The 19232-nt window shown below is 40.8% G+C and overlaps 1 protein-coding gene across 8 annotated transcripts in view; it reads left to right on the top strand.

The window, feature by feature from the left end:
• Window positions 1-19232, top strand: part of RBMS3 (RNA binding motif single stranded interacting protein 3) — a 724789-nt gene that overhangs the window by 38144 nt on the left and 667413 nt on the right. Inside the window, exons 2-3 of one of the 8 annotated variants that reach the window (XM_064444227.1) lie at window positions 4968-5005; window positions 7376-7492. The exons of 6 other annotated variants lie outside the window; for them this stretch is intronic. In XM_064444227.1, the coding sequence (XP_064300297.1) occupies window positions 7490-7492 (3 nt within the window). In that variant the 5' untranslated portion in view covers window positions 4968-5005; window positions 7376-7489. The remainder of the gene's footprint in view (window positions 1-4967; window positions 5006-7375; window positions 7493-19232) is intronic. One more of the 8 variants, XM_064444228.1, reaches the window with a different exon arrangement.

Genomic DNA, 19232 nt, shown 5'->3' with positions numbered 1-19232 from the left:
TAAAATTCAGGCACTTTCCCTATCATGTTTAATAGCTGAGAAATTAAAGATAGAGGCAGCGGGGAGTGATTAGCATAGCAGAATCAAGGATGATTTAAACATATAGAATAGTTATCAGAATATACTTGCATGAGCAGTGATGAAAGGTGTGGTGCAGGACAGAAGGTAGGAGTTAATGTTGCATGGCTGCAAAGACAGTTGGTCATGAAGAAACGCTAGAAAAGAATGCCATTGGCAGTGGTTCTGGGGTTTGGTCTTATTTTTAAAATGCGCTTTCAAAATAAGCTTTTAGCAATGTTGCAGAGTTATCTTATGGCTGTCATTTGTATGCACTATTCGGCTGCAGCTTTCCATGTGTGCCGGAACTGTGTGAGCTGGGACTGGGGATGGCACACAGGAGATTCCTCCAGCATTCAAGAGTTGAGGAGACTAGAGGCTTGAATGACTACTATGGCTGAGAAGAAGGAATATGTATCAGCATGTTTGGGAAGTATTCCAGATGGGGGGAAAACTCTTTCATCTGTGTCAGTATCTGCCCTATATCAAACCAGATCTGACTCAAAGGCTTGAGGCTGGAAGAAGGGAGGGGGTATGCTGATATATAACTGCGGGTGCTTCTCTGAGAAATTTCTGGAAAGCTTAAGGAGTATGCCAGGATTATTTAGCAAAAAGACATGAGCAAGGAGGGAGGATCTCTGGATGACAGAGATTTTTTCAAAAAGTCCATAATTTTGATTACTGAATGCCTGCCCTGCAATCCTACCAGGAGCAATATTTTGTATTGGATAATGAAGTGTGTCAAAGTTTTTAGGGGAGAAAAGATATTCTTACACTACTGTAAAAGGTAAATCAGTAAAACTACACTATATAGCAGAATTTCTAAGTTAAATCAATAACCCTACACACTAAAGTAGTGCTTTGTAAGCTGAAACTGCTCTACACATCATACTAATCCTTTGAGAGTGTAGAGAGTTTAGGAGATTGGTTATACCATCTGCAATATCAGTAAAATACAGTATTAGGTTACATATGCCTACTAAGGCCGGCGTCAGTAAATAAGTATGTGATATTAAAAATTTGACACTTCTAAGTCATTCTTTGATGGTGGAATGTGCGTATTGGTATGTTGCATTTACCCTTCTGTGTATGTGATCTGAGTGAAGATCAGTCCTTTGGTAGAGCTAACAGGCCACTTTAAGCATTTACCGGTGTGTGGATGAACCTTGAAGATTAACACTGTAATAGGAACAGGAGTTGGAGGGCTGACATTAGTTTCCAGAGGTCTCTGGGGTGACTTATCTGCAGCTAGAGAGGCTGCATTTTCCATTAATTTTTAAACAGTGAATGAGCTGGGCTGAATCCACTCCCTGCTCCCTGCTGCACTGCGTCCTAGCCTAGGGAAGCAATGTGTGCTGCTGGGGGTGCAGTCCTGGCCAGGCTGGCAGGGGGTTGACTGCTCTCTTCCCACAGTGTTTAGGTCCTCGAAAAGGGAAGATTGGGGTTTCCACTGGGTGCCCTGGGGAAATCTAGAGGGTGTGTGTAATGAGTAAGTGCACCCTTTAACTCTGGTGTTGACCAGTCACTGGAGTAGTCTGCTGGGAAGAGAAAGTACCAGCTACTTCTGTGCTGTAAGGTTGTAATGGGCAGAGCTCTGCTGGAGAAGGCAGACTCAGAGTCTTACCAATATCTGTTTTCTTAAAGTTTGGGTTTTTTTTTTACTCTTTATTGCTTAAGAGCAATTATTTACTGCTTCTGTTGCAGTACCTTGGTAAAAGGGTCATGCAGGTCCTGAGCGGACACCTTTCCGTCCACAGCGTTGCACTTCAAGGACCATCCAGCCTCCTCAGGGCTGGTGTGTGCCATGGGCCCGTACTTAACGTCGCAGAAATCCTGTTCCTAAAGAAGCTCCCTGTTGTAGCACAGCCATTGCCCTTGTGTTGTCCTAGTGATCCTGGAGCTGTGCTTGGCTGAGGTTGGATTGCTGTCTGAAACTTGCAGTTCTTTTGTTTTTGTACTTTGCCATACCCGTGCATTTTGTTTGCTGATTCAGGGTAGCCAGTTTTATCCAAATAATTTGGATTAAAATTCTTATATTGGGTTTCTCTAGTTAAAGTACATGCATACAGTAAGAATTGCCTCCTTGATTACTCTCATAGGTACTTGCCAGCTCTGGTCCCCAAAAGGTTATTGGCATTATATTTGAGGCAATTATTTTTTGTTAGAAGATTATACTTTTTCATCTACTGTAATATTAAGTAACCAGGGTTGATGTTTTTCTCTTCCTCCAGCCTACATTTGCTGAGTTAGATCTGGGAACATATGCATCACATTCCTTTTTATATGGTGGGCCTCAGAGTCTAAATTGGGACTTTTGAGCTGCTCTTGAACACTGGGAAACCATATGTGGCATTGTGTTGTTTGAATGACATTCAAAACCAGAGGGTTTGTGTAAACATGTCATTGAAAATATAGCTCAGTCAGTGTAAGAACATGCACCGTTCAACCTATGCATGTGTACAAGAAGGCTGAGAATGAGAGAGAAGAGCTGCAGCTTTTCTAAAATAAGAAGGAACAGGAAAAAAGTCTTTCCAGATGGGCTCTACAGAAAAGATCTGCAGAGCTGGTGTCTCCTACTACATACCTTGGCTTAATGGTCCTGGAAGGAATGAGGCATTTGCAGCCCATAACTGCTGGTAATCCCAAGGGACTGGAAGAGCCCTCCTATTTAGGCAGATCACTGTGATTAAAGAAAGCATGGTGAGAAAAGCCCTCTTCAAAGGTGAGGGGCACATTCCCCACAGAGGGGGTAGCTCCTGTGGCTGGGGAGAAGTTGTTCCAGGGTATAGATGACGTGTGCTGGTATTTTAAGAAGCTAAAAGCTTGGTACGTGAAGTATAAGAGTTGCTGTAAAGAAGGATTGGACAGTAGCAGAGATTTTTGAGCTTCAGAATGTTTGTGGTTTTGTTATCATGAAATAAACAAATTGGTTTTTCTTGTTTTCATATGTATACCTTTTCAAAAACTTTCTATGAAATCAAGCTGCCATGGGATAAGGGGCAAGGTCCTTACATGGATTAATAATAGTTTCATTTTAGGAAATAAAGGTTAGGGAAAAAGTGGCCAGCTTTTAAAAAAGGGATGGAGTGACCAGAGAAGTTTTTCTATTGAGTCTGGTTCTGTTCAGCATCATCCTGAATGAGATGGAGGATGAGACAAAGAAGCCTCCTGATGATACCGGGTCAGGCCAGATAGCTGAGGTGAGGATGTACGAGGGGACCGCAGAAAGGTCTCACAATACAGAGAGACTGAAGGGCGATTTGGCAGCTAAAATTCAATGTTGATGAATATAGAATAGTGCAGAGGAGGAAAAACAATCCTAAATTGAAATACACAGTGGTGGAATCTAAATTATCCCTTGGGAAGAAACCTTGGGTTATAATAATTGTATAAAAATGTCTGCTGAATGTGCAGTAAGAATAAGAAAAGGGAAAAAACCCTGAATGCTAGGAATTATTGGTGAAGGAATCATGAACAAAAAGGAAGATCTTTATGCTACAGTATAAATGAATGGCACACTTGAATATTGTATGCTTGTTCCCTCATTTTAGAAAGGATGCAGGAGAAGGGGAGAAGATACAGGAAATGTTGATAAAAGATGTGGAGTGACTCCCATATGGAAAACAACTTAACACTTTGGGATTTTCAACCTCCTGTCTGAGCAGGAAGAAGTCAAAGGTCTATCAAAAGTGGCACAGAGAAAGCAAATAGAAAATGACTATTCACTCTCCCATACAGTGGGAACCAAGCAGCCTCAAGTGAATGGTTAGGTGACAATTTTAAAACTAGTACAAAGAACTTCTTTTATCTCTGAAATTGCCCTGGGATGTTGTAGATGCCAAAAGTTCCCATGCTGAAAGTGGTGTTTGGGCATACCCCTTAAAGAAAACTCTCCCAGGGGCTATTCTATGCAAAAATGCAGTTCTGGTTCAGGGAAAACCCTCACCAGAGGTTGCTGGGGCCTGGGGAGGCCCAGTGGTTGGGAGGCTGGGACGGGGGTCTGCAGCTGTCTGCACTTGCCCGAGGAGGAGAAAGTGTAAGTTGTGAGCTTGTTAGGACGCTTGACTTGCTAAATCTCTGAGCTGATCCTGTCTGGCTATTCCTGTGTAATTAGACCCACCTTGGGCCAGGGTATTGTTTAAACATGTGACAAAAGAAGCTCCTGCCCTTCAAAATCAGTTTGAGCTTTTGTGGAAGGATTTCAGTAAGTGCCCTTGCAGAAGAGAGAGGCAGAAGAATGTAAAAAAAGAAAAGGCTGAGATGAACGAAAATGTGTCCTGGGTGAAGTCCTAATTTGCAAAGATATTTTAATATTTTTTGGAGGGTCTTTTTGTCTTAATAGCTATACATAGTACGTTAGTATGTCACCCACATGTGAATAACAGTGATGTTGATGTCTGGCGATGATCTCCAAATTGTGAACATCTTTGAATCCAGGCATTTGCTGTTGCTTTTCAGAGAGACTGAAATGCAGCTGACCTGAATAAAACCTGTGTATTGAAACACCTGATTTTCTTTTCTTTGAGGGTATTGTAATGTGTGCAGTGTATGTGCTAAATTTGTTGCTTTCTAGTTGGCTCTCCACGTAATGTTGGATTGCAACAGACTGCTCTCTGTCACACCTGATGACTAAACCTGTCTCACCCACGCCATGGGAAAGTACTGGTGCATTGAGCCTTCTTAGAATCAAGCTTTAGGTTGTCCTCAGATTTCAAATCTCCTGGGCACTTTTTTTAATATGGCCTCTAACTCAAGAGATACAAGCACAAAAGGATTCCAGGCAACAATTAATCAGATAAGTATTTATTTATTTAACTCAACCTATAGAATTATGCTGGCAATAGTTTTTTCAGAGTTAGACTTTCATTGAGCAAAAGACTGTCTTTTAAAGACTCTTTTCTCTCTTTCAGGCATCTGCACTGAAACATTTTGGATTTCATTGGGCATGGTAAGGAATTCCCTCTTAATTACAGAAAAAAGAGTCAGTTAAGAGCTGGCTGTTTTGTTTACCTCCTGATATGTTCAAAGTGGAAGTATGGCTGTGGAAACTAGATGCATTTGATTTATGTTGTGCATTTTAAAACAGGAGGGAAAGACATAACTAAAGCAAACATACATTGCAACCATGTGGGACAGTGTTTACTACCGCAATACCAAGAAGTGGGTTAGCGTTGGCCGTAAGCTGGGGCTGAGGGCCCAGCAGAAATTGTGGAACGCCTGTCTGCATGGTGGAGATATATATTTTTTTTTAAACTATATATAATAAACACCTTTTAAATGGTCTTAGTGAGCATACAGTTGCATACTTGATACTGTAAAGATTGCCTAGCGGAGCCATGGTTACCAGAGTATGGGCAGGAAGCAAGACAAAGCCAGGCAACTGGGGAGGATGCACTGTGCCGTGAGGGGAAAAGCCTGTAATATAAATGTTGCTGAAATATGAAGTAGTACAATCTCATTGAGATGAAGGCTTTAGTCTTGCTGGCACAGCTGCGTCAGGAAGGGATTTATTATATTTTTGTCATCATTGCTATGCTAGCAAAAGCCCTAGTACATATGAAGTTACACCAGGGGGAAAAAAGGGATTTTTTTTCTTGGACAACTTAATTTGCTCACGGAAATGATGTAAAACTGTACCTGCAAAATGCTTTTTTTGCTAGTGTAAATTGTCTATGCTTGTGTAATTATACCAATAAACCATTACAAGAGTCTACAAGGACTTGCTGAAAAGAAATAATCTATCTGGAGCTAAAGACAACAAATAATATTCAGTATGAATTGGCTAATTCATACGACTGGACATGGTATGTAAAATGTAAACTCCAAATCCAGGGATGCCACAAGTTTTTTTTGGGTTTGGTTTTGGTTGTTTTCAGTTGTTATTTTTTAGCCATCCCTCTCAACATGTAGCCACTTTTTGCCTAAAGTTCAAGCTGAGCAAAATGCAAGACAGTATCATGCAGATGTTTTTTCCTCCTTGGGCATTTATTGTCTCTGAAGGACTAGGTGGTACTGGTGGGGCTTGACACAGTGAGTCCCAGAAAGCCTTGCTTCCGGACCGTGAGAAGTACCACTTTCTTGGGCAGCACGGGGGGAGTCTGTCTTTGAAGACTCCCTCCCACATCTGTATACTGGGCTTGAAGCCAAGCCTCTCTTCTGTAAAGAAACCTTGCTAAAATTTCTCATTTCATGCCCCTTTATGGAGAGAGAGAGAGGGAGGGAGAGGGAGAGAAGGGGAGAAAGAAGGAGGTACGTGCCAGGCGTATTGAGAGAGCATAGCAGAGTAGGCTCTTGGTTTTGTGTGTTTGGGGACAAGGGGCTGGCAAGGAAGGAGAAGGCTTTATATTACTTAGCACCGTATTTGCCATCCCTTCCTCCCACCTCAAAAGTGATAAATTCTCCTTCTTCTCTCCAAAACACATTTATAATTTTTTTTAGACAACTGTTTATGTTTGAGTCCTTTGAACTAGCAGAGGCTCTTGAAATAAATGCACTTATAAATGTGCCTCCTGCCAGCCTCTGTCTAGTCTACATATGGACACTTAAAAGAGTTGAAGAGTATGTCTTACATATCTCAGAAATATGCAAAGTTCACAGTTGTGGCACCTGAAATAGCTTTATTCTTCCCTCCCCCTTAGCGTACAGTGGAATTGCTAGTGTATTATTTGATAAACAATCACCAATTAGTCATTCCAATCCTTGCTAATTCAGCAACTGCTCTCCAGGGCCTCCAGGCAGCTTGTATGCCAGTTCATGTGCTTGCCCCAGGTAGCTCTGAACTGAAGGAGTTTCCTTAATTGTTTTTGCTGTTGCGTCTGTTTAAAAGGTTTTACTGCTCCTTTTGGTGAGCTAGGCGGTGTATTACAAAGGCACGCTCGCTGTCTTACCTTTTCCCATTGTTCTGTTAACACGAGTAGCATAATCCCAAAACATAATGCTACATCCTATTGGCACCATTGCACAGGTGGGTAGAAACACCCTCCTGTAGCAGGGTAGAAACACTTTGTGCTGAATGGAGGGTGGCCTTGCTGAACGTGGGTGACAGGTGTGATGCCGCTTCGCTTCCTCAATCTTTTATAGGTTTGGGTACTGATGGGTGTCTTCCTGGATAGCCCTGCTGCCCCTGCGGTACACCTAGATCGCAGATAAATCAGTTCTCATTTGTCTGCTGATCACAGAGTGGTGCAGGACAGGAAGATGAATTAGTCATCCTTGTTGATAGATTTTAAAGATTCTTGCAAATTCTGTTGAGCAACAAGCTATGGAGGGGAGCAGAGTCTCTCTGCTAACACTTGTTCCTTATTCTTTTGTCTTACAGGTGCCTGGTGATGACTATGAAATCTGCTGCTAAAGCAAATTCTAGAGGAGGTGGCAGACCTATGGCTGTGGATCCTTTGCACATATAAATGTTATTGTGTGTGTCTGTTTGACCATGGTAGGATATTTAACGTATCATAGAAACATGTTTTGTACCTCCAGACTCAGTGTCACTCTCACCATAGATCCTCCTTTCCAAACATATTTTCCCTCATTTGAGCCTTTAAAAAAAAGAAGAAAAACCCTTGAAAAAAATGTAAATTTCCATGAAAAATATACCTTATTTTCATCTGGGGAAAAAGGGAACTTTACTGTATCCACTGTTGTTGTAAGTGAAATATGGTGTACAGCATGCTAAATAACTGCTCAGTCAAATGTCAGCATGAACCCAGAAACCTCAGTAGAGGAAAAAAATAAATATTTTTATTTTCTCTAAAAGCTTCCCTGTAAAATTATTCTAAAGATTTTCTTCATGAGACAATACAAAACAAGCAGATGGGTGCCTCTTCACTTCTCAGCCTGGTGGCAGGGTTGCTGGGACTTTTGGCCAAGCGCTCTGAAAATACCCTGAGTCTCCACAAAGATGAAGCCCACGTTGTTAACCAGGGATATGCCTCATCTGTGGTGAGCAGGAGACTTGAGCATTAGATGTTTCTATTTTAAGTCACGCTGTTACCCCTTTATCGGTACTTCCAAAGAAGCTGCAAAGACAACTGATGTGAACCTTCTCTGCTCACAAGGTCTCGGCAGAAAGTTGGGCAAAGCTGTTCAGCTAAAATAATTACTTTTTTCTTTTCTTTCCTTTCATGTGCAGTGACATCCTGCCTTTTGAAGTATGTGTCTTTTTTTTCACATTACACTGCCTATTCTTCAGCATTGTCATTCTGATTTGTATAATTTTTTTTATAACACTCTTAGTTTTCAAACATATTTGCTTTCTTTCAATCCTTCGAATGGGTTGTTTGGCCTCCACATACATAATCTTCTAGACTGGTATTGAAGATTGTAGAGAAAAGCTGATACCACAACATAGTATTTGCAGTATGGTGCGTCATCATGTAACCAGACTAAATAGCGAGGCATTATTCACAAGGAGGTGAGGTTATATTTGCTGCTGCAGAGTTCTTAGCTGTTCAGTTTTAACACTGGATGCCTGGGTTTCTTTTTATGGAGTGCCTGTTTACTCTTGTATATTTTTATAGAGTAAAAGGCTGGTGGGGAGAATGAGGGTGTTATGTGCAGTAACGTTATAAATAATGTTGGCTCTCAGATTATTTGCATTATATCCATTTGCCTGAATGTGTAAAGTTAAACAGAAGAGTCTTACAAAAAAAAAAAAAAAAAAAGGCAGAACAATGGCATGGATAAGAGATCTAAAGGAAACACTATGGAATATTGGGGAGCATTCCCTACCTAGCTAATAAGCCAGACAGAAAATCGCTTACTCCTCCCACAGCATCAAACAGATCAAACAGAATATTAAAGCCTTAAAGATGCTGCTGTAAGGAAGGAGGAGAGTTACTCAGGACCCATCTTGTTGAACTGACTGGCAAATGGGGAGCATGCCGGGAGCAGAGCTACGTTCCCAACCCAGAGATGGTGACTCTGGGGTGTATGACATCATGAAATGCAGCTGTGATGGAGAAGGGGAAGCACACACATAGGGTTTGTTGTTGTCCTTTTGCTCTGTGTGCTGTATACTTTGGGGTAAATAAACAAGAGATGTTACTTTTGAGCTGCGTTTCAATCAGTGTGGTGGTATTTGGCTCAGTAATGAGACATTCAATAACGTTGCAAACTCCTGAACCACAAGGTGCGGAACAGGGATCCAGGGGACAGCGGCTGCAGTTCTTCCCACTGATCGCGTGTGAATGTTCACATGGGACAAAGATGCCAAGGTCCTAGTCCTGCGGCTGCTGAAACTGGGAAGGAGGGAGACTCTGATTTCAGGCAAGGAAGGACTTTGCCCCATGGAAGCAATGCTGTCGTTGTGAGAGCTGTCTGACAGATTTCAGAGTATGTCTGTGCCTGTGATTTTTTCAGTGCTGGAATTTAATTTCTAAAGTGTAATAACACCAGTGCATCCTTGTTATTGAATTGCATTTTTTATTATGGCTATCATTTACAATAACCCTGCTGTCATACTGGCCTCTGGTATGGTTTCAGTGGTCTCGGACTCCCCTTCCAAGATGATGGAAGTGAAGTTGGACCATATCATACACACTAGGTTTTCTTTCTTCCTCTCTTTCCTTCTTCCCAAATGCTGGTTGAGCCAGTGGGATTCCTCTGGCTTGTTCTTTCCTAGCGATTGTCCTCAAAGGTACACAGCATCCAGGTGTCCTTTCCTCAGGGTAGAAGGATTAAATAAAACTGCTTGACAAAGCTGCCTCCTTAGTGCAGCAGAGATCATGGAAGACACTGTGTCCTGCATGTTTTTCCTATCCTTCCTGGATTTCCAGTTCCCATTCCTTATCAAAATCTTGAATTCCTGCATGGCAGCTGGGCCTGGCCATTGCTTTCCTTGAGGAAGGGAATTCAAATTCTGGAGGGCTTTGGGGCAAGAGGAGCCCTTGAAGGGCTTCTAGAATAGCAGGACCCATTCTGAATCCCAGAAGTAACACAGAAACACTAGTAAATCTGCATGGGTGCACGGCAAATCTGCAAAGGAGAGCAGGGCAATACTGGAGTTAGCAAAGCCCTGTGAGAGGAAATGGTTTGGTGAACGGCTGTGAGCATGCACTTCAGTGTTCCAGCAGCAAACCCCTGTTAGACCGATTGGTCCCATATGCCAGAGGATTTCAATTTGTGGCTGGGTTTAGCAGCAATCTGAGGCTTGCATCTCTTCTATAAATTCTGCTGAAAACAGAGCTTCAGCTGTGAATCTGTTACAGGCGTAGTTAGTTAATTCAGTGATGTATTTAAGTAACGCTCTACATCTGGACTTGGCAACCAACTCGAAATCCTCATTTGAAAACAATAGTAAAGTACCAGAGAGATTATGGCATGATGTAGTCCATGGGCATTCTTTTTTTTTTTTTTTTTTTTTTTTTTTTCAATGCAATCTGATGTTTCAGTGGTCTCCTAGCACAGAGAATGTGTTGGAGAAGTCATGAGTAATTGGAAACAAAATGCTGTGAGTGACAGGTCTTCGACAAAGCTCTGGACAAAAGATTACAGAAACTCCAATGTTGTGGAGTGACAGGCAGAAATACTGTTACGGCTGAAAGCTGGCGAGAAGAGGAAAAGCAGAGGGTTAGGCTAATCTGCTGGGGTAGAAAGAGACCAAAGTTGGGCTTTGGACATCTGCAAATTAATTAAGATTGCTGTTGTTAACCCATTTGTTGCTGGTATTGAGAGAGGGCTGGAGTCATAAAGTTGCAAAATCTGTAGTGGAAACACTTACACAGTCTGTTCGGGAGCAGTAAGAACTATGAATACCTTCAGAGAATTGTAAAGTTTTCCACCAAGTGGGCAGAACAGTGCCGGATAAAGAAAGATCAGCAGCAAATAAAGCAAGACCAAGTGCAAACAGTTAGTCCTGCTGGATCCAGAAGAGCTGAGAGATCAGTGGGGACACTTGCTCAAATTACAACCACAGTCAAAAACCAACTGTGATATTAAGCTGCATATCATTCAAGACTGCTAAGAAATTGAGTAACTGGGAGGGTATTATACAGCCTTTTGTATAAAGCTGTGCCTGTGGTCTCAGCTAGAACACAGTGTGCAATGTTTGCATCCTGAGCTCAAAAAGGACACGGCTGAAATAGGGGGATTGGGAAAAGGGTGGCAGGAACATTCAAGAGTCTGGGAAAACTCCTGCCAGAGAAGGCACCAAAAATTTAGCCTTAGAAGACAGAGGAGAAGTGGTACAGTTATGGAGGATACTGATTATGTTGTCGATGAGAGGTCAGGAGCTTACTCTTTTCTATCCTGTAGCATAGGCCCACAGGGGCATGCAGTTGTCCAAAAAGATACTAAGTATGACTAATTGGAGAGGTGATATTAACAGTTCAGTCTTCATGTCATAAACTCAACTTTAAGATTTTAAGAGGGGTGAAGCTGCAGTCCTACAAAAGCCTTACTCCTGGCAAATGTGCCTCTTCGGAGGGATTGTTACTTAGTTACTTCATGCTCCAGTTTTCAGACTGTTACTTGAATTTTTCCTGATTTATCCCTTTTCTGAAATCCTGTTTACGTTCTGTAAGGGGAGTTAATAATTCAGTGTACTGTGCTCATTTAAAAAAAAAAAGCCTTTGATAGAGGTGTCTAGTGCTTGTGCTGTTATAGTGTCATTCAGCTACTGTGCAACTTTAAAATGCCTTTTCTAATATGTAATATCTCATGATTCTAGTTTGTGTGCTTTGGAAAAAAAACAATGCATTTAATTGCTTGATTAGCTGGCCTAAAGCCACTTACTCAGGTGTGTATGAAACAATGTGGGGGGCGGGGTGTTTGTGTGCACGCACGAATGAATTTATAGTGAACCGTGATAAGGGATTGCTCAGTAGGGTACAAAGGAGAATAACACAGGGTTTTTTTTCCAGTGTCTTTCATGACCTCCTTCTTTCAGGGTTGTACACAGATGGCTCTTTCCCCAGTGGGTCCTGGTTCCCGTCACAGTATCAGAAGGATGGCTGCTGCTTTGAGAGGTTGTTCTTTGAAGCAGAGTCATAATTTTTCCCTTCCTTTCCCTTTCCCAAATATTCTGCTGCTGCTCTATGTCCACACGTTTCTTGTGCCATGGCAGCGCACGAGTTAGTTAAATTTTCCCAGAGGCATGATGCAGCTCTAAAGTAACGTGTCTGTTGATGATAAACTTGCTGGAAAGCATAGGAACTAATGCATGGCCTTAGATACTTTTGCACTTCTTGGAACACAGATATTAATCTAAACATCCATGTGCCCATTTTATTGATTTGAAGTATATGGAGACATTGAACAGCTGATCTCAGAAAAGATCTGTCATACAGACCCTTCCCTCTGTTTAGCTTGTTCTGAACAGTTCTCAAGAAATTAGATTTTTTTTTTTTAATAAGATGAATGAAAATTCTGAAGCCTGAGTCTTCCCTCTGACAGAAAGATTTTTCCTTTTTTTTTCAAGAAGAAACATGAATAAATCTATTAGAATTTTTAATATAAATATTGTTAAGGACTCACTCAGGCTTGTAAAGAAAGAAGTATTTATTTTAGAATGGTATATTTTTCCAGATAGAAATCAATTACTAAAGTATTCATTTTTCCCCCTTTCTCCATTTTATTGCTGCTTTCATTTCTAGGTGGCTGGAATGATTAATGGGATGTGCTGGGTTAATGCCTTGTGTTTGGGTACGCAAATGATAGAAGCAGCTTTGTGCAAAGCTTTTAGAGTGGGTGCAAGACGGGAAGATACTTTGAAGGCAGTGGATTGGCCATGGCACTTCCACTTCCCTCAATTTAGCCGTAAATCAATTGTGAATGATTTTCCCACAGTAATTTTTCATACAGTTTGAACTCGGGTAATGAACATCCCTGTCCTGGAGTGAAATTGTGATTTTTCTAGATCTTGTTGAAGACATGATCAAGATTTATGAAGGGTGACAATGTAAACCCATTACATTTTCCTCTCTCTCATTTGCCTCTCCACCTTTTCTCTTCACCTCTTCCTCCCTTCCTTCCTTCCCCCCACCTCCCAGCCCAAGGAGCCTTGAAATGTCCACTAGAGTACAACTATTGCATGACAGTGGCTCTTACTGCATGAACAGTCATTTATCAGTGACAGATAGCAGGAAACAGCAATAACCTAGATGGATATGAGATGGTTAAGATCAAGTAACAGTAGGATGTGAGCAGCTTCCTACAGTTCTGAACATTTTTTTCCCTCTTAATCTATTGCATTCACTTCTAACATTGCTTGATATCAATGTACAGTCCTGCTTAAAAAAAGAACTTTGTAGAAATGACCTTGTGGAGTCTTATATTAATTTTGCCTCCTCAGTTTCTGTATCAAATGCTCAGTTTGAAAGCAAAAGGATACTGATACTTGTTTGGTTGGTTGGTTGGATGGTTTTGTTCCTGGCAGTCCCCAGGTCTTCTCTGGACTCTGATGCTTAAGGCAGAATAATTTCTTCCCTCTTTTCCCCTCCCTCCCCATCTTTGCCGTTGACTGAAGTGAAGCTGCCAGTACTGAGTAACCTCTCTGTCTGCTAATGGTGCCCTTTGTACCAGCACGGCATTGGAATACTGCATTTTTGTGTTGTGTGCTATTCTGCAATATTGTATTTCTGTCTTGCTTGCCTGGTAGCTGTAATGTTGAGTTGCAATTTATGAGATCTGGGACAGAGACCCTTTCCTTGAGAAGGACCAGCTAGGTCTCTCAGAGACATTTGCCAAGTCACATGTTAATAAGCGCCTTTGTTTTTTATCCAGTAATAAATACACATGCATGCAAACTCATTTGGCTGCAGTCTGCATGAAATTAAGTTGCAGATTGTATCTGGCCCTTGGGCCAGGAATTCCTTGTTCCTGTATTAGACAGTGTCAAATAGTAGTTGAAAGAGAAAATTTTTAGAAATCATTTTGCAAGTGACTCTGGAGAGACAATGAATGTAAATCCTTGCAGACTTACAAAGACTGCAGTCAGAATACTGAGTGAAACTCAAAGTCAACATAGCGGTTCCTCCCTACATCACAGGCTTCAAAGATTTAGTATTCAAAAGAATGTGGGAAATTGGGTCATTTCGGAACAGTTTAGAAAAGATCTGAGGTTACCAACTCTCTTGCTTTAGCCATGCAGAAACTCTGAGTCTGGATTAGCAGGAAATCTGAGCAGGATTTTCCTCTGCATTTAACATGAAAATCTAATAAATTTCATTCAACTCAGGGAGTCAAATTCTGCCACCATTGAAATGGATGTCAGAATTTCCATTGGCTTTTGTGGGAATAGGATATCACCGTATAAACATGAAAAGAAAGTAGAATTTCTAGGTCTTAAAGGCAGTTATTTCTGTCAGGATATACTTATTGTAAGACTTTTTGAATATCTTGTTTTAAGAAAAGCAATTTAGCTTTCTTACTCAGAAGTAAATTTTCTGTCTTTTAAAAACGGCTAAAATTTACTTTTCAGTAATTATCACTTAGAGTGACACCTTCAAAGATCAGAAGGTAACAAAGAGGTGGAGTTAATTACCATCAAATACGTATTCGCTGTCCTTCCTGCAAGAAGTTTGAATTTCTGTTACTCTTCCTCTCCTTTATTTTTAGTGAGTAATACAAAAGGGAGTTGCTGTAGCGATTTTATAGTCCCCGAATAGTTTTAGGAGTTTATGGGATAGTATTTTATAACTACATCCTCTAAGCAGCGGTGTCTTTTGGAATGGCCATGAAATGTTATAGTAGAGATTTCAAAAAGACAGGGTCTTGGCATAGGTTTCTGCTGGGAATAAAAATTACTTTAGGCTGGTTTTGAGCATGTCTTATGCCAAGGCTGGTCCCAGGGCTGCCTGGTTTTGTAGGCTGGTGGGTCTGTTTCATCCAGTGGGAATTAGTAAAGTGAGAACGGCCAGAAACAGGTCAGAATGAAAGTCCAGGCTGCCCATGCCTGTCTCCACCACTGTGAAGTAGCGGATGTCTTGCTGAGCTTAAGTTCATACCTTGTCCTTATACTTTCCTAGATTCTGGAACTTCCTAAGCCAGAGGGTACAATAATAGAGTAGCAGTGGGAGAAAAAAAAAGTGTAACATATGGTTTCTCTTTCTCCATGACAAGGCGCTGAAGAAGTCTTCCTTTATCCATTTTTTGATAACACCTGTGTCTCAGCATTTACCCTGCTAGAAATTAGTACAAGCTGGTACTATTTGTACATGGAGCATGAAAGTAGTTAATATGTATGTTACACACAAGAAAATCTGACCATGAGGAGGTTGAAGGAAAAGCAGATGGTTAAAGAGGGCATAAGATAAAGGGTTGCATGGCTTTTTACTGTATTTTATTCTTAATTACTCTTCCTGATACTTCCCCCTTCCAGCATCTCAACATGCAACTTAAATCTGTTTTACCCTGCGTGAATGCGTAAGTTTGATGTTAGTTTCTTTTCTATATACACCTGTTTCTTCAAACAACCCCAGGCCAACATTTTGAGTTAGTGTTGAATTTGCCCAGGAAAATAAAGTAAACTTTGGTAAGTTTTAAAAAAAAAAATCCGATGGCATAATAGTGGTGTAAGTTTAAAGGCATACGTTGATGGTTCACATAAAGATTATAAGACATTTGGGTTGCAGGCTGCTAACCATGCTACTAGTACATTACAGAAGTCTAGCTTGCAGTTGTCAGCATTCCAGAGTTTCACCCACTAAATCTTTAATTTGTTCACATGTCTGGAAGGTTTAGCATGCCCCTATAGTTTCTTGCATATTAATTTTTAATATGTTTTAAAAAATTGTAACTAAAATGTCTTTTGATAATAGAACCACAAAGTACCTGAGACTCCATTTCTTCTGTTGAATGCCAAAACCAATTAAAGTATTATTTGTATGTTCAGCTGGCTGCAAAAATAAAAATTACATCCAGATTTGAAAGCCTAATGAAAAAAATCATGTGGAAAAAATCATACATTGAAAAGTATGGGAAAAGTACTCTTTTCCTATGCACGTCTGAAACTGAACATGAAACAAAGTATTGCTGATTGTTGTCTGAAAAGATGGACTCTTCTGTATTATCTCATAAAACATATTTTCCTGTTTCTAAGAGGAACAGATTAAGAAATTTGAACACCTCAGCTAGACTTCTTAGAGGTTGGTTGGAAGTTACCGAACATACGGTGTTTTGGATAAACAGGGAGCCACTAAGAAGCTATTTGAAATCTTTTGGAGTATATATGCCAATCAGATTCCCACTGGGATCTGACACTATTGCATGGAGCTCAGATCATGTAGCTGCTGCTTAACCAGATCTAAAAAAGGAAGAAACTAGCCTGAGCTAATTCTCTGTGTTCCCTCTACAGTCAAGGAGTTAAGGAGGTAAATTCATTGCACTTAATTTAGAAGCCTGAGTTGGAATTAAATGAATCTTCTTCTGCTTGTGCTCTCACTGATTATAATGGGAGTTAGCTGGCTAGCCTAGGATACATGCCCTAACTTTGAAATAAAGTAAGTTAGGTGAGACGAATCCTGTTCCAAACATATTACTTTCCTGCAGTGCGGTCCGAGTGGAGTTGTAGTCAAACATACCAGTATTTGTGTGGACTTGACAATTGTTGACAGTGTAAACGGCATAGAAAAATGTTCAGGACAAGGGATGTCCAAACTGCAGGAGGGAGAATGGACTCTGATGTTTTTTTCAGTGAGCTGTGGGATTGCAGCAACTGAAAACTGCTGGAGAAGTTTGCGTGGTTCGAGCTGCCAGATAGCAATTAAGCCTAGCAACACGGGCTGTTTGCTGTTGAGACTGAAGCATATGAGTTGAGTACACCCTGTTCTAGAGGGAAGTTCATGGGCTGGCTGTTTTGCTTTTGTTGAAAAAAAACCGAAAAAAACCCCAAGATGGAGGAAATACCCAGAGTTTATGCCTTCCTTTCTCTATAGTGATTGTCACTAAGGCAAGGGTTCGAAGGGACTAGGATTTAACTTGAAGTGGTGTAAGGGCAGGCTGATCTTTGCCATGAGGCTGTGTCAGCAGCACGACTGGCGCTAGTCCTATTAAAGCAGTGCTCTCATCGACTTCAGTGGCAGCAGGCCTGTATTGAAGTTTGCTGTTGACAGAAATTGGGATGACAGTAATGGATGTTCCGTTTGTCCAGAGTGTTCAGAAAGACAGGATTTGCAGAGGGGGAGGGAACATGAAGTGTGCTGGACAAACAGAAATTAGTAATATTTAGCATACCTTGCCCTTTGCCCCTTCAAAACTAGCTGTTTCTAACAGTGACCTACATGCAGGAGTCCTTCAGATAGAAAGATAAATGCTTGGGGGTTCTAAAACCCTCTGCTATCAGTAGGCTTACAGTAAAATGAAGTTCTAATTTAAAACAATTGCTGTGAATGGCATATATACAGGTACAAAGGCAATGTATCAAATTAAACTATTTTTCTATGCCCCCCTTTCTGTCATTTTAGATTCTGTTTTAAAGGTCTGCTGCATCATATAGTGAGAAAAGTAATAGGACCTTAGCTCGTTGCTTTCCTTCCCACCAGTTTAGCAGGTGCTGGGGTATCTGCACTGGAACTGCAGAACGTGTCACTGCTCAGGTGCAAGCAGCTGCTCTGAGATGGGTTAGGTACCAATGGCGTCTGGTCAACCTTTGCTGTATGCAAGTCACCTAATTTCTGCAACTAAGACGAAGGTCTGCAGTGTATCCACAGCATGCTTACCTATGATCATGACACATGATTGATCTTCAAAATCTCATAGTACGCCATTTTAAGGCTTTTTCATGTACCATGCTTTCTCCTGTGTCTGCTACCAAACTCATCCTTTAACCTGAGAGGAAGGTAAGATGGTAAATTCATAAGGACTTCCTGGCCTTCAGAATTTGATGCATATCAGCTCTTTGGAGAGGATTTATGAGAGAGGAAGGACCTGGCGAAAAAATAGCTGATATGCCTCAGATTATGAAGAACATCTAAAAAGTCTTTCCACTAAGTACGTAATGTAAATTTTTTTTCTTTTTATTTATCACCTTCCCTGAAAACACAATAATCCAATCAGCACTAAAAATCTTTTTGATGTCATTAGTTTGGCAAGCTAACACACTGCCTAATTTCTTGTTTCTTTCTGGGATGACTGACAAAATGGCAAAAAGCCAACCTCAGAAGCAACCGATCTCGGCCAATATGTTAGACCCTCTCAATTGGACTTTGGACTAGAATACAGCAGAGATTACTTTTGTGTTGCTGATGGATGATTTCTTAGTCATAGCTCATAGACAGATTTATTTCTGGCCTGACTAGAATATTTGACATTGTGAATAACGCATTGCAGCTGATATGCCTTGAAGATCTTGCAAAGATGTAAGCAAATGATATGGATTCGATCCAGCTTCAGTGACTGAACTGTAATGCATAACTGCAACTCTTCCCCCGGTATTATTCTTTGTAAAAAGCCTGTAAAATGCTGGCCTCTCTCCTCTCTTGGTATGAATGCTAAGAGAAAATTAACTGTACCTTTGCATATATAAGCATCCGTCCTTTGCATTCAACTCAGAAAATACAACACTCCTGACTATTCCCATAACTAAGTTGAAAAAAGTATTTAGCTGAAATGTTTCAGGCTAAAACCAGACTCTGGCAAAATGAACAGAGAGGAAGAACTAACATTTTGAAAACTAGATAATACGTAACATCATCAGTTGCCCATGAAACTACTCCAAATACCATGTAGTCTTCAGATGGGGTCATTGCTTCCCCCCCCTTAGATCATGGATAATCAATTAGTGATGACTCCCAAAATGTTTTCTCCCTCCTCTTTTCAGATTTTCTGTGGACAGATAATATTTTGATATTCTGTTTTCAAATTGAAAAGCTGGTCTCCAGGATGTCAAACTACCTGTTTAAGTTCTCTGGGCAAAAGTTGGCCATTGATATTATGCTCTGCTCACCTTCTTGGTTTCTTTTAAATATGGGGTTAGGTGGTGAATCAAGCTTTACAGGGTTTATGGTGAAAAATCTATCATTGTTATTGTTACCGAAACCTTCCATGGCATCAAGCATTCATCCACTGGGAGAAGCGGATTTGGAGACAAATATTCAGGTGTCCAGCTTCCAGTTTCATAATTATCTCTTAGAGATCAGGCTTACTGTAAAGCACCTTGAAACTGATTTGAATAATCCCCCAATCCTTAAAAATAATTCCCCCAGTAAGAGACCAAAGTTGTCCTTAGCTGAGGAACA

Source organism: Phalacrocorax carbo, chromosome 2 (assembly GCF_963921805.1).
Source record: "Phalacrocorax carbo chromosome 2, bPhaCar2.1, whole genome shotgun sequence".
Lineage (NCBI taxonomy): Eukaryota > Metazoa > Chordata > Aves > Suliformes > Phalacrocoracidae > Phalacrocorax > Phalacrocorax carbo.
This window is presented reverse-complemented; position numbering and strand designations above follow the sequence as displayed.